The 12804-nt window shown below is 42.0% G+C and overlaps 1 protein-coding gene across 1 annotated transcript in view; it reads right to left on the bottom strand.

The window, feature by feature from the left end:
• Positions 1-2584: 2584 nt before the first annotated feature.
• The window catches only part of CEP57 (centrosomal protein 57), a 29146-nt gene continuing 18926 nt past the window's right edge, over positions 2585-12804 (bottom strand). The window contains exons 6-11 of the mRNA XM_084622239.1: positions 10269-10346; positions 7962-8066; positions 7725-7805; positions 6701-6945; positions 5766-5910; positions 2585-3900 (exon numbers count right to left, since the gene is read on the bottom strand). Coding sequence (XP_084478365.1) covers positions 3664-3900; positions 5766-5910; positions 6701-6945; positions 7725-7805; positions 7962-8066; positions 10269-10346 — 891 coding nt within the window. The 3' untranslated portion in view covers positions 2585-3663. The remainder of the gene's footprint in view (positions 3901-5765; positions 5911-6700; positions 6946-7724; positions 7806-7961; positions 8067-10268; positions 10347-12804) is intronic.

The following is a 12804-nucleotide window of genomic DNA, read 5'->3' as shown; positions in this document are numbered from 1 at the left end:
CTTCCGTCGACCTGCACAGGCTGAAATTGTGGAAAAGCAGCATTACTTGCCCCATAACCTCAGCCGTGCTCAACACAATGCCATCAACAGCCTCAGGAACAACTCTGACATCATAATCAAAAAGGCTGACAAAGGAGGTGCTGTTGTCATCATGAATAAATTGGAACTTAACAGTACCAGACTTAAAGGTGGCAATTTTGCAACAGAAAACTTCAAAAACAGACTCCAGTGAGAAACTGCTGAACTAGAATTAATTTGCAAACTGGATACCATTAACTTGGGCTTGAATAGACACGGGGAGTGGCTGGGTCATTACCCAAACTGAATCTATTTCCCCATGTTAAGTATCCTCACACCTTCTTGTCAACTGTCTGAAATGGGCCATCTTGATTATCACAAGTTTCAGAGTAACAGCCGTGTTATGCTTATGCTCAAATAAATTGGTTAGTCTCTAAGGTGCCACAAGTACTCCTTTTGATTATCACAAGTTTTTTTCCCCCTCCTGCTAATAGCTCATCTTATTTAATTAGCCTCTTAGAGTTGGTATGGCAACTTCGACCTTTTCATGTTCTTTGTATGTATATATATCTTCTTACTATATGTTCCATTCTATGCATATGATGAAGTGGGCTGTAGCCCACGAAAGCTTATGCTTAAATAAATTGCCACACGTACTCCTGTTCTTTTTGCAGATACAGACAAACACAACTTGATCAGAGTAGTTTGGCAGATATTGTGCAGTCAGCATATGTATATTGCCTCTAAGGCAGTGTCATTTCCTTTGGAAAGCTACTTGTGTTTTACTGTGTGCCTCCCTCTTCTGCAGCTATGTCAATCCATTAGAGGCTGAAGTCTTCTCTCTTGTAATGGCCTAGCATTAAGATGAAGTGTAAACATCACTGAATGTTAGTTAGGGTAACATGATCCTTAATGACAGGTTTCAGAGTAACAGCCGTGTTAGTCTGTATTAGCAAAAAGAAAAGGAGTACTTGTGGCACCTTAGAGACTAACCAATTTATTTGAGCATGAGCTTTCGTGAGCTACAGCTCACTTCATCGGATGCATACCGTGGAAACTGCAGCAGACTTTATATACACACAGAGAACATGAAACAATACCTCCTCCCACCCCACTAGATGAGCTATTACCAGCAGGATAGTGAGTTTGTGTGTGTGGTTTTTGGGAGGGGGGTGAGAGAACCTGGATTTGTGCAGGAAATGGCCCAACTTGATTATCATGCACATTGTGTAGAGAGTTGTCACTTTGGATGGGCTATCACCAGCAGGAGAGTGAATTTGTGTGGGGGGGTGGAGGGTGAGAAAACCTGGATTTGTGCTGGAAATGGCCCAACTTGATGATCACTTTAGATAAGCTATTACCAGCAGGACAGTGGGGTGGGAGGAGGTATTGGTTCATATTCTCTGTGTCTATATAAAGTCTGCTGCAGTTTCCACGGTATGCATCCGATGAAGTGAGCTGTAGCTCACGAAAGCTCATGCTCAAATAAATTGGTTCGTCTCTAAGGTGCCACAAGTACTCCTTTTCTTTTTATGATCCTTAATGAGACTTTTTTTTTTTTAAAATCAGGATGTATTGATTCTTTGCACCATATGATGTATGGGGAGTGTACAGCTTGCTTTAAGTTCACGAGAGAGAGACACATACACACACTGTTGGCCTGTCCTCAGATTCCATCAGTATATAAAATGGGTCTGTCTTAGGTTCTCAGATACTACAGTGCAGTATAAGAACCTCTATGGAATAGTCATTTACCTCTTTACTCTCACTTTGGCAGTTTCACTAGGTATGCATTGTTGTTTCCTGAAGGTTAATACTAAGTGGTAAGTGGCTGTAGTTTGTCTTCTGGGGCCCTGCTCTCGCTCCCAACAGTATTTGTTCGTTATAAAACAAAAGACCTGAATGTTGACATGTCAGTCATATCACTGAAAAGTAACAATTTCAGAAGTCAAAGTACAGCGGAGGAGATAAGTATATATGGCATTCTCAGTAAGCAAAGGGGTTTTGCTGATGAGATTCAAGCTTTGTAGTTGTAGAATTATTGTAACATAATTGCTTTGTATATGACCAGAGCAACTTCCTGCTCAAAGGGAGTGTTTTCCTTTGGCTACTGTCCCAGTAACAATCTCTGGGCTGATTTTTTCCATTTAGCTGTGAGTAGTAATTCTTCCATTATCTCAACTAATTTTGAGCTGGCAAATATTTAACATGAGCACCTCACAGTGTTAATATATGTAGACTCCCAATACCTCTCAGAGGTAGGGAAACTGAAGCACTGAGAGTGAAGGAGTAGCCTGAGGTTACAAAGGATACCTGTGGCAGAGCAGGAAATTTAACCCAGGTCTTCCAAGTGCCAGGCTCCCATCTTCACTACTTACCTATCCTTCCTCTCTACTAGTGCCCCCTAACACCTTTGCTCAGGCAGTGTTTGAGGTGAGTTTTAGTGGGGCAGGATTTTTTTTAAACAGTCTGATATTCAATTCAAAGAGTAAATTGTATCAGTCTTACAAAGGAGGAAAAAGGCACAGCTAGATAGTTAGTAAAGAGAAATTTCAACTTACCTCACTCAGATTTGCAAGTTAATTTTATTGGTTTCCAATCATAAAAACTTTATAGACACAGGTAATTTGAGTCTGTCTTCTGTACACACCATTACTATGAAATTCTTTACATTATTAATATAATAAATAACATTCACTGAGGTGTGCAAGTCATTTAGCACTTTTACCTGCACCATTACAAAAGCAGATATCCAAGTCAAAGTGAATAATATTTCAAGTTAAAATTAAGCAAGCTGCCAGCATTGAATGGCATGATTGAGGCACTTTCAAATTAAAAATGTCCACGCTTTACTGCTCCAGCCAAAGTGCACTAGTAAATGATAGATTTTATCCCAATGTTCCACATCACACTTAAATGAAAAAGTATCCTGAAGGCACATTTCTCTATTCATTACTATTAAATGAGTCAATTGGTAAGAAAAACTACTTCAAAAGATAATTACTTTGTTGTTTCTTTGTGAGTGAGTTGAAGTGTCCACTGCAATTAATATTGGCTAATGGAAGACAGCAGACCAGGAACTGGATAGTTAAACAAAACACTTATGAGGTTCTCCTGCTTTTTCTTATGTTCTCAAAGGCTGTGCTGATAGCAACTGTGCATACATCCAGCAACTGCTAACACCTTTTAGACTTGTGGCTAAAGCTTCATTTTCGAATGGTGATATGCCTTTAAGCAGCCCTGTACAGAAGAATTCAACAGGAAGAGAGTTATGAAACCACACATACCTTTTAGCAAGCCACCCCTGTGAACAATGAAATAAAACATCCTGCAGCAGGCATGGCAGAAGGAGGCTGGAAGGAAGGGTACAGCTGACAAAGGGGGAGATAATGGAGGGTTGTATATAACTCAGTAGTTAGATACAGTAGAAATGAGGCTTACTTTCTCCTATCGGTGTTGTGCATGGATTAGAACCATAATAAATCAGAACTACAGATGCAAAATGGGGGGTTTACATTTAAAAAGTGCACTTCGTATACAGTAGTCTCTTTCACACAGTAGGAAAGGCATCTCTTTTAGACCTGAAATGTGAGAAGTAAAGTTCAGACTGGTGGAGTTTAAGGAAACTATTGACCGGTACAGAAATCAGTAGTCCCAGTTGATGTCATCTTTCTGAAGCGAAGTCTGTATACTCTGCATGTCCCGCAACAACTGAAGGTTTTTCCGGCTTTTCTCTCCTGGTTTCACTTTGATGGGGCCAGCATCCTTTCCCCTGGTTGTCACGGTGGTTGTTACTTTCACCTCACTAACTCCATTCCGGCTGTCTCGTGTTTCATCAGCACAAGACTTTTTGGACTTACACTCTTTCTTGAGTTTCTCTAGCTGAAAGGAAAGCCCAGAGAGAAACGTTAAGAGCAGCCTGGCTTCAGTTTACTTATTTCTTCCATTTCTCCCAATGGAATTAAAATCTCCTCTTTCATTTGCGCCTGTAAAAGGAAAAGGAGTACAAGTGGCACCTTAGAGACTAACCAATTTATTTGAGCATAAGCTTTCATGAGCTACAGCTCACTTCATCGGATGCCTGTGACTCAGATAGAAAGCTGAGGCTCTATAACCAAGACAGCCAGTCTCCTGGAATACTTACTCCTATAGCCAAGTGCACAATGGCATAAACCTTTAAGAACATGGAGATTGATTCCAGTGGAATCAGAGATTTTGTGATCTGAATTACTATTAGCTATTTTAAAAGTCACACGTCTAAGAGTCTAGGGGAGTTACCCACACGTCCTCACGATTGGGAAAGAACTGACCTACAGCTGACTTAAGTCTCCAATCCACATAGTCACTGCCCAGCTTTTCCCAAAGATTACTGAAAAATTAAGTTTTCCATTTACCTATACAGATTGTATAGGTCAATCACTGTCCTTAGAAAGCAGCTACCTGAGGTATCACTTTCAAGAGCACTAAAAAAGAAAGACTGGTGGTATGAAGAATTGGCATCAGCTGTAAAGATGTGTAAATAGGACAGTATGCGACTCTCAGTACTGCAGTGGTGCAGGAAAATTTTTTACTAGTCAGGGGCATACAGTACTCATGCAGAACCATTCATATTGCCATACAATGTCAACACTGCTATGCCTGCCAGTCTGCAACAACTGCTTCAGTTTCTAGATAGGAGTAACTAATAAACTAACTTCTTCCACTGGCATGGACATTCCTCTGCAGAATAGGTTAATGGCTATGAATTTTTCAGTCATCTGACTGAAAATCTAGCGCAGTGGTTCTCAACCAGGGGTCCGGGGCCCCCTAGGGTTCTCAAACAGTTTTCAGGGGGGCCTCCAAGCAGGGCCAGCATTAGACTCACTGGGGCTCAGGGCAGAAAGCCAAAGCCCCACCACATGGGGCTGAAGCCCAGGTTCCTGAGCCCCGCCACCTGGGGCTGAAGCCTGAGCAATGTAGCTTCACGAGGGCCCCTGTGGCATGGGCTTAACACTGGCCCTGGCTTTTATATGCAGAAAATCAGTTATTGTGGTACAGGTGGGCCATGGAGTTGAGAACCTCTGATCTAGTAAATGTGTGGGAAACATACTCAACTGCCTTTGATTTCAGAGGACATCTGCAGTTTAAAGTCTTCAACACTTTGACTTTAGGCAGATGAAGTTTCTATCTCTAGAGCACACAATGTCAAAGCTGGAGATGAGGGGGCTGAAAACTACACAAAGATACGCTTCACAGCAGTGTATATTGAATAGGCTTGACATACTGCATTTGACCTTTGGGGCAAAGCAAACGTCAGTAAAATGAAGGAAGAGCGGAGAAAGATCAATCAGATATGGGATTAAATCTTTCATCAAAGTATCTATCTTTAACTTTCCCTCCAATATTTGTGAAATGTGAATTATAAAGCAAGACCAGATAGATCAGCATATGCAGGAGGAGGACTGTCCAAAAATTTAGTGTAACAGTGAAAATAGACCCTGGGAACCCAGACCTTTTCCTAAGTAAAGTTTGGGTGACCAAAACCAACATACACTGAGGAAAATAAGTTAGTTGTAAGTCTTTTGACAACTTGCAAAATGTCTCTGTGGGATTTCCCCCATGTACAAACGGTTTGCTCTCCTACGAGCACAAAAGGCAGGTCATGTCTGCTTCTTCCAAATTCAGCTATAGCAGCATTTCATTGAAAGATTCTTCAAAATAATCATTTTACAGAAGCCTTACAGCGCAACTGCAGGCAACTGACTTACCCGTGTCCGATGTTTCCGGACTTTACTTATTTGGTCTGCCTTTGCCTCCATTCTTCTCACCAATGCTTCAAGTTCCCGCTCCAGGTCTTCCTTCAGGCCACCAGTTGGTGTTTCCTGGATTAGCTTTCCTAGCTGTAGGTGATCACTTACACATAAAGACAGAAAAAAAGCTTGGGCTTGATTTTCTCCACTTTACAATGTTTGTCCACTTGCCTGAGAAATTACATGTCCAGGGAGGCGTATTATTAGTAACTAGAAACTGTCTCAATATATTTCATAACAGTCGTCTGTAACGTTCCTGCTCGTGAGCACTGTCCATGTGGAATGCATACATGGAGCCTCTGCTGCTATACTGGAGAACTGATAAAATTAGTTAGACCTAAATATTACTAATTTAAGATTACATGGGTGGCCTCCTATAGCCATAGTCTTAGTGCTCAGTCAAGTCTGAGGAGAGAGTCCTATTTCCCATTCTGCATTTTCTTGGTTCATTTGCATTAGCTGCTATTTCAGGTCTGTGCTCCTACGATGGATGATATGTGAGACTAGCAAAGTAGTTTAGATCCTGATAACTAGATTACTATTTTAGCAGAAAGAATAGCAAGGCAGCTCTCACAAAAGGGTAGTCACATTTACCCACTTGTCTGATGTCTTATGAATGAACTCAGAGGTGCACCCCTTGGAACTGCTGCTTGTAAATACAAAGAGCCATGCAGTATTAGTGTGTAGGAATAACTGAAGTTGAATGTTAATCAACATTACAGGGGAAAAAGGCTGCCATGATTGAAGAGAGCTAAATCCTGATCCACTCCTGCCTAAAAGCATGCATCATCTTTGGATAAATGGCTGTATAACCCCGCCCTCCCTCCAGAGAATTCTCAACACCAAACCAAAATCACTGGCATCCACATTTGTAATTTAATCACAGGACTCACAAACTCATCTGCCCAAATTCATCCTGCAAAGTCAGCAACACTTCAGAAAGCTCTTCCTGGGATGCAGAGGAGCCTGTCGAAAGAGATGACTTTCTGCCTTTGCTGGTGTGAGATGAGTTGCCAGTCGGCTTAGGTGTTGGAACATCCTTGATCACACGATCGTTACATAGAGCTTTAGAGTGTTGTTTCATTAGATGCAACACATGTTGTACATTGGCTCCAACAGAATGGCTGGGACTAGTAGACTGAAGGGGAAAAAAGTAAAGTAGATGTGAATAGATCTCTTAACAAACCTAGAGCAGGAGAGATATTGTAGGACATTTTATTTAGAAACAGTCCTAATTGTGATTTTTTTTTTCTTGACTTGTTGTTGCTAGTGACTTATTTTTAAGAAGAGATCTGTGTAGGAGTCAATCAGTGCTTGTGAAAAGTGTTTGACTAGCAGCCTTGAGAGCAGGGGAGATGTTTCTGACCATGCCAGCTCAGTGTTACAGAAGACAGAACAGAGCATTGCAAGAAAGGCGGAGGGAAAATTAAAAGTTAATGGAAGGAAAATAGAACTGTTAAGTAGCCTGACCACCTAGGTGTCATGAGAGCACCAAACAAGATGCCAAATCTGCGGGGGGGTGGAGGGAAGGGGAGAATGCAGAAATTGGACTTGTTTTTGGCTTAATTGGCTTGTGAGTTGCTTGTTGGCTAGTAGTTTTTGTTTTTTTTTAAATCGGCTCCCAGCAAGCAGGGGCAAGGCGGGGAGAGAATCAGAGGTGCACATCGGACCCACCACAGTCCCAGACTGCACGCAGGGGGAATCTAGTCACAGTGTTGGGGTTCTTAGGGATGGTCTTATTTTGGCCTTGTTTTGAAATGGGTTTAGCTTGATTTTTGGCTTATTGTGAAAGTCGGGGTCCACATGAACATTGGCAACTGTGACCCAGAGCACCGTCTTCTGAATTAACTTTGTACTCCAAGTGTAAAATTCTCCAGAGCTTGCTATTTGTAGGCATTCAAAATTAATCCCACTCACCTTTCCAGCTACAAATGGCACATCACCCAGGCACAGCCTATAGTGGGGCTGTGCATGGTAATGTCTCGTAAGAGGGCGTTTCTAAGAAGAGAGAAATTGTCATTAGAAGTGACGCTGTCAAACCCATCCCCCTCTGCTTTCTAGTAAAAGCGATAGCCAGCTATCTGATCTCTCCCACCCACCCACCCACCCAATTCTCCTTCCTTCCCGATACAATTTACAATGACAGCATGCTACCTTGTCTGGCTGCTTGGCTTTCTTCTTTGTTTTCCTTGGCTTTGGAGGAACTGATGGTGTTCCTGCCTGCAACAGTATTCTGTTAGTCTCCAGTCCTGTCTGAAGCTGTGAATAGTGGGAATTATTTTTTTTTTTTTTAAAACAACTGGAAAGTGTAAAAAAAACCTAAAACAACCAAACCCTGAAGTCTGGGACTGGCCAGCCAAGGAACAATTTAGTCAGTAAGCTCTTTGCGGCAGGGTCTGTCCTTTACTGTAGGTCTTGTACATGCCTAGAACAGTACGCCCATGTGGTTGAGGTCTCTAGGTATTACTGCAATGTTCAACAACAGTAGTGACACTAAGTACATCTAGCCAGTGGTTCCAAAACTTTATTGGTTCATATACCCCCTTAAAAAGTTATTGAAAAGTGCATGGATGGAACATCAAGCTCACAGATCAGTTTCAGAACCTCGGATCTAAACTACCACCATGGATTCTGGCTCAAAGAAGAATTACCAGTCGTAATGAGAGACTGAATGAGCCACAAGCCACGTCCCTGCAGGCAAGTGTGAAACAGTACAGTTATGCACTTCCTTTACATCACTGCTGACTATTACAGAATATTGGCCCTGCCTATTCAGTAAATGATGCCATGTCTGAGGACATCCCAGTTCCTTCCACTCTGGTTGATTTGTGTTGAATACCTTCCACATTTTACTGAAAGAGTTGAGGTTTAGAGTTATCACTATGCAAATGGATCCATGTAAAAAAGTTTAATTCTTTTCCTCGAAAGCTCTAAGACGTGACTTTAGAAATCATTATTTCCAGCCACCCACTCCCATCTCACAAGTGAACATGCAGAATTTGTGTGAGAACCCCTCAATCTCTCCACAAGCATCAGTGCTGGCATTCAGTGTTACCTTCCTGCTTCTGTGGCACTATAATAAATAATCCTCTGTGTGCTAATGATGTACATGGCACCGAAGCTAAAAAGGTCATTGGCCCGAGAGGTTTATGTCTCTTGTAGGCACTCCTGGTTTGATGGTATCCTTTTGTCCTCTACACATTGATAGTTATTGTAAAGTGTTGACTCAATTTTTTTCCTTGATCTACTTAAAGCATAGTTGTGTTCTGAAAAGATTTTGAATGGTGGGATTCCCTGTTAACTGTGCCAACATCTCCCTAAACTGCTGAATGGTAGCCCTGGATTCCCCTCCCCCCCATCACCATTAACGAGTCCCACTAATAAGATGCAGGCCAAATTCTGCCTTTAGTTATAACCATCCAACTATAATAGCCTTCAAATACAGCTGTATCCATGTAACTGATGCTTATTATGGCCCCCAAGGATGCGTGAAAAGGAAAGAATTCAGCTTTACGCTGAGTCCAGGTTGAGTCTGTAGGGTTAGCAGTTGAAAAAACAACACTCTTACTTGGACACTGAGCAAATGCCATATGGATTCTGACACAAACATGGAACCTCCACCATGCTATTTATACAGTCACCCTTAGGGAGTCAATCATTTTCTATTAAACTTTTCAGAGCAGAACCAAACAAAGCTAACTCAGCTGAGTCCTGTGATGTGGTATCTACTAAACACAAAAGTGCTTTCTTTGGGACTTATAATTCGGTAACCTTGGGAACGGCAGGCTGTTAAAGCACGCTTGGTATAAAAAGCCTGTCTTCCTCAGTCTGGATAGGAGAGGGTAGGATGTGTTTCAAATGTCTGCCAATGTGGAGACTCAGGAAGAGCAGCAGTCCTGATCTTTCCTAGGGGAAAAAAGGGCTTGAGGAAGAAGCATGTAAAAGCATGCAAGGAAGCCTTGGAAAGGAACGGGACAATAGACCATTTGGAAGCTTTGAATGAAGAAAAGCTCCACCCAGTCCACGGAGTTTTATTTAGCTGGAGTTGAAAGCCATCCAGTTAACTGGGTGCACTGGCCAGATCTGGTAATATGATGATGAGGATACCATCTGGAGATTATCTGAAGGAAACACCAGACTTTAAGTTCGTGTTTTTATAGTAAACTATAATTTACCAGACACCCTCTTTTTGACAGGACTGGGGAAGTCACAAAATTTCACCCTTCCCCAATTCCTAGCTCTGCCAGAGAGAGTTTTCCACCATTTCATGCAAAAGAACAGGCAAGAAGAGAAACTGGTGCCTTTGGTGTCCTTGGATTCCATCACCAGCCAGACTGCAACAAGCTCTTCATTACATTGCACATTAGAGACCCTATCAGTGAGCTTAAATGAAAGTTTAATAAGAGAGCGAGCTACTTGCAACACACAGTAAAATAGCAGGAAAGATTACGTGCTGGTTACCTCAGCTGCCTTGTCCTGCACAAGCTTCCTTGCATGTTCCTCCTCTTTGAGCTTCTGTTCCAGTTCTCTCATTTTTTTCTAATTGAAATTCAATAAGAAAAATGTTGTTACTGATGGAATGCCTGGTTCCTTTTTTCTGAAGTCTTAAAACAGAAACTTGAACAAAATTAAAACTAATAGTTCAGTGCATTGTTTTAGACTGAACATTCCCTTCAGATTCAGAAGAACTGTTGATGAGTCTCATCTGTCTTTAACAAGTACAAGCAGGCCTGAATATTTAAAGGTGAACACACTGGGTTTTCCCATGTTTATTTCAATAAGACATTAATTACAATGCCTGAAAGTCTAGAGCAAGTTAGTGAAGGGTATAACCTACAAAGAGGAAAAAATGAGGTGACTGCCCTCCTTTAAAAATACATAAAAGGCCTAAAAATGATTTAACATGGTTTTTTACATTAAAATTTAAGTATTGTCCAGTGTCTCAGGCCAAAGAGACAGCTAAAGAACTAACAATTTTTTTATGTCAGATACTGTACAAGTTAGAATGAAAACAAACATATTTTGGGTTTATTTTCAACATCTGTAACGAAAATGCCTCAAACATTTGTGACAATGGAGGTCTTTGAACATCCTGACCATAAATTAACGACAGAGGTCAAAAATCCATAAGAGACATCCAAGTGGTTTTCTAGCAAAGCCAGAAAAGACCAGACTTCACATTCCTGATATTTCTAAGTAAAAAACCAGGGGACTGGGAACAGGGGGGATTGGATAGGCCTGGGAGTCCTGGGGGGTGGTTAGAAGTGGGGGTATGGATAGGGGTCAGGGCAGTCAGGGGACAGAGAGCAGGGGGGGTTGGATGGGTCGGGGATTCTGAGGGGGCAGTCAGGGGGTGGAAAGTGGGAGGGGCCAGGCTGTTTGGGGAGGCACAGCCTTCCCTACCCGTCCCTCCATACAGTTTCACAACCCCGATGTGGCCCTTGGGCCAAAAAGTTTGCCCACCCTGCTCTAGAACATGACCTAACCTTCACAAAGATTAAACACTGCACCCTAATATAATCCAAAATCAAACTGTCTTCAGAAAAAAAACAAAAACGTATTCCAATTGATATGTATATAAATGGAAGCATATTTGTTAGTTTTTTTTAAATATTACATTTTGCCCCAACAGAGTTATGTGCATTACTAAGTCTATGCAGTATTGTTGTAGCTGCGTTGGTCCCAGGACACTAGAGAATAAAAGGTGTGCGAGGTAATATCTTTTATTGGACCAACTTTTGTTAGTGAGAGAGACAAGCTTTCGAGCTTACACAGAGCTCTTCTTCAGGTCTGGGAAAGGTACTCCCACTGTCACAGCTAAAGACAAGGTGGGACAGGTTGTTTGGCACCCCACCAGACATAGGGGGAAAGAAATGGGAGAGAAGGGGGGTTGTGGTGGGGGGAGGAGTTTGTTAATGGATTAGAGATTGTTGTAATAAACCACACATCCAGTTTCTCTATTCAGTCTGATTTTTAGTGTCTTGCAAAGTCACTGGAAAACTAAGAGCCTGTTTTATGCATTAAAGTCAATGAAGTTTCACACTCCCTAGCTGAGATAGTTACGCTGGCAAAGCCCTGTTGCAAACACAACTATGCTATAGAAGAGTGCCTCTGTCAACTTGGCTAGTGTTTTTATGGGAGGTAGTGTAGTGCTGCCGGCAGACGAACTCCAGTCTTACACAGTATCTCCAGCAGGGGCTATGCCAGCACGGCTATACCAGCAAAGGCTCTGTAGTCTAGACAAGGCCTTAGTCACTAGAGTTGATCGGAACTTCCTGGCTCAGATTTTCCACAGGGGAAAAAAAAAAAAAACTAGATGTTGCCTCAAAATATCTAAGTTCATCAAGAAAACAAATATTTCATTTTTGGGTCACTTGGACCTGAATCAGAATATTGTGTTGTGTTGAACCCAAAATGTTTAGTTTCAAATAGTTCCATAAAATAAACTGTTTCCCTATCAATGTGTTGCCTTCTGGGCACTGTAGTTCAAGCCCCCATTCTCTCCTATGAGCCAAGCTCCCTGGCTGGACTACATCTTCCATGATGCAATGAAGATTTGCCTCTGATAACGCTGGGTGTGGTACAGAGGGTTACCACCTTTGAAATGATGGGTCCCCAACAAGGCCATCCCTCTGCAACCCCAAACTCCAACCACAAGGCAACTTCGCAACCTTCCCCCCCCCCCCCCCCCCCCCAGAGCCATTTATAGTATTGAGAGAGAGAACACATATAGATAAGATTGGTAACATCACATGTCTCCTCACTCTCACGTGACTCAGACCCTCTCATACATGCATGTGGTGTGCTGGTGGGTAGACACTGCAGCATCTTTAAGTAACACAAACTTTTAACATTAGATATCCCAGTGCACTGTGATAATAATGCAAATCTTTAGACACACCGTAAAAAAAGCCTGGCATATTAAATTATTTTTCTGGCAAATCCATAAAAAAAACTGGCCAGGCCAGTCAAATACCAGCCAGGCGGTAACCCTAGT

Source organism: Lepidochelys olivacea, assembly GCF_965140295.1.
Source record: "Lepidochelys olivacea isolate rLepOli2 genome assembly, chromosome: 1".
In the NCBI taxonomy this organism is placed as follows: Eukaryota; Metazoa; Chordata; order Testudines; family Cheloniidae; genus Lepidochelys; species Lepidochelys olivacea.
This window is presented reverse-complemented; position numbering and strand designations above follow the sequence as displayed.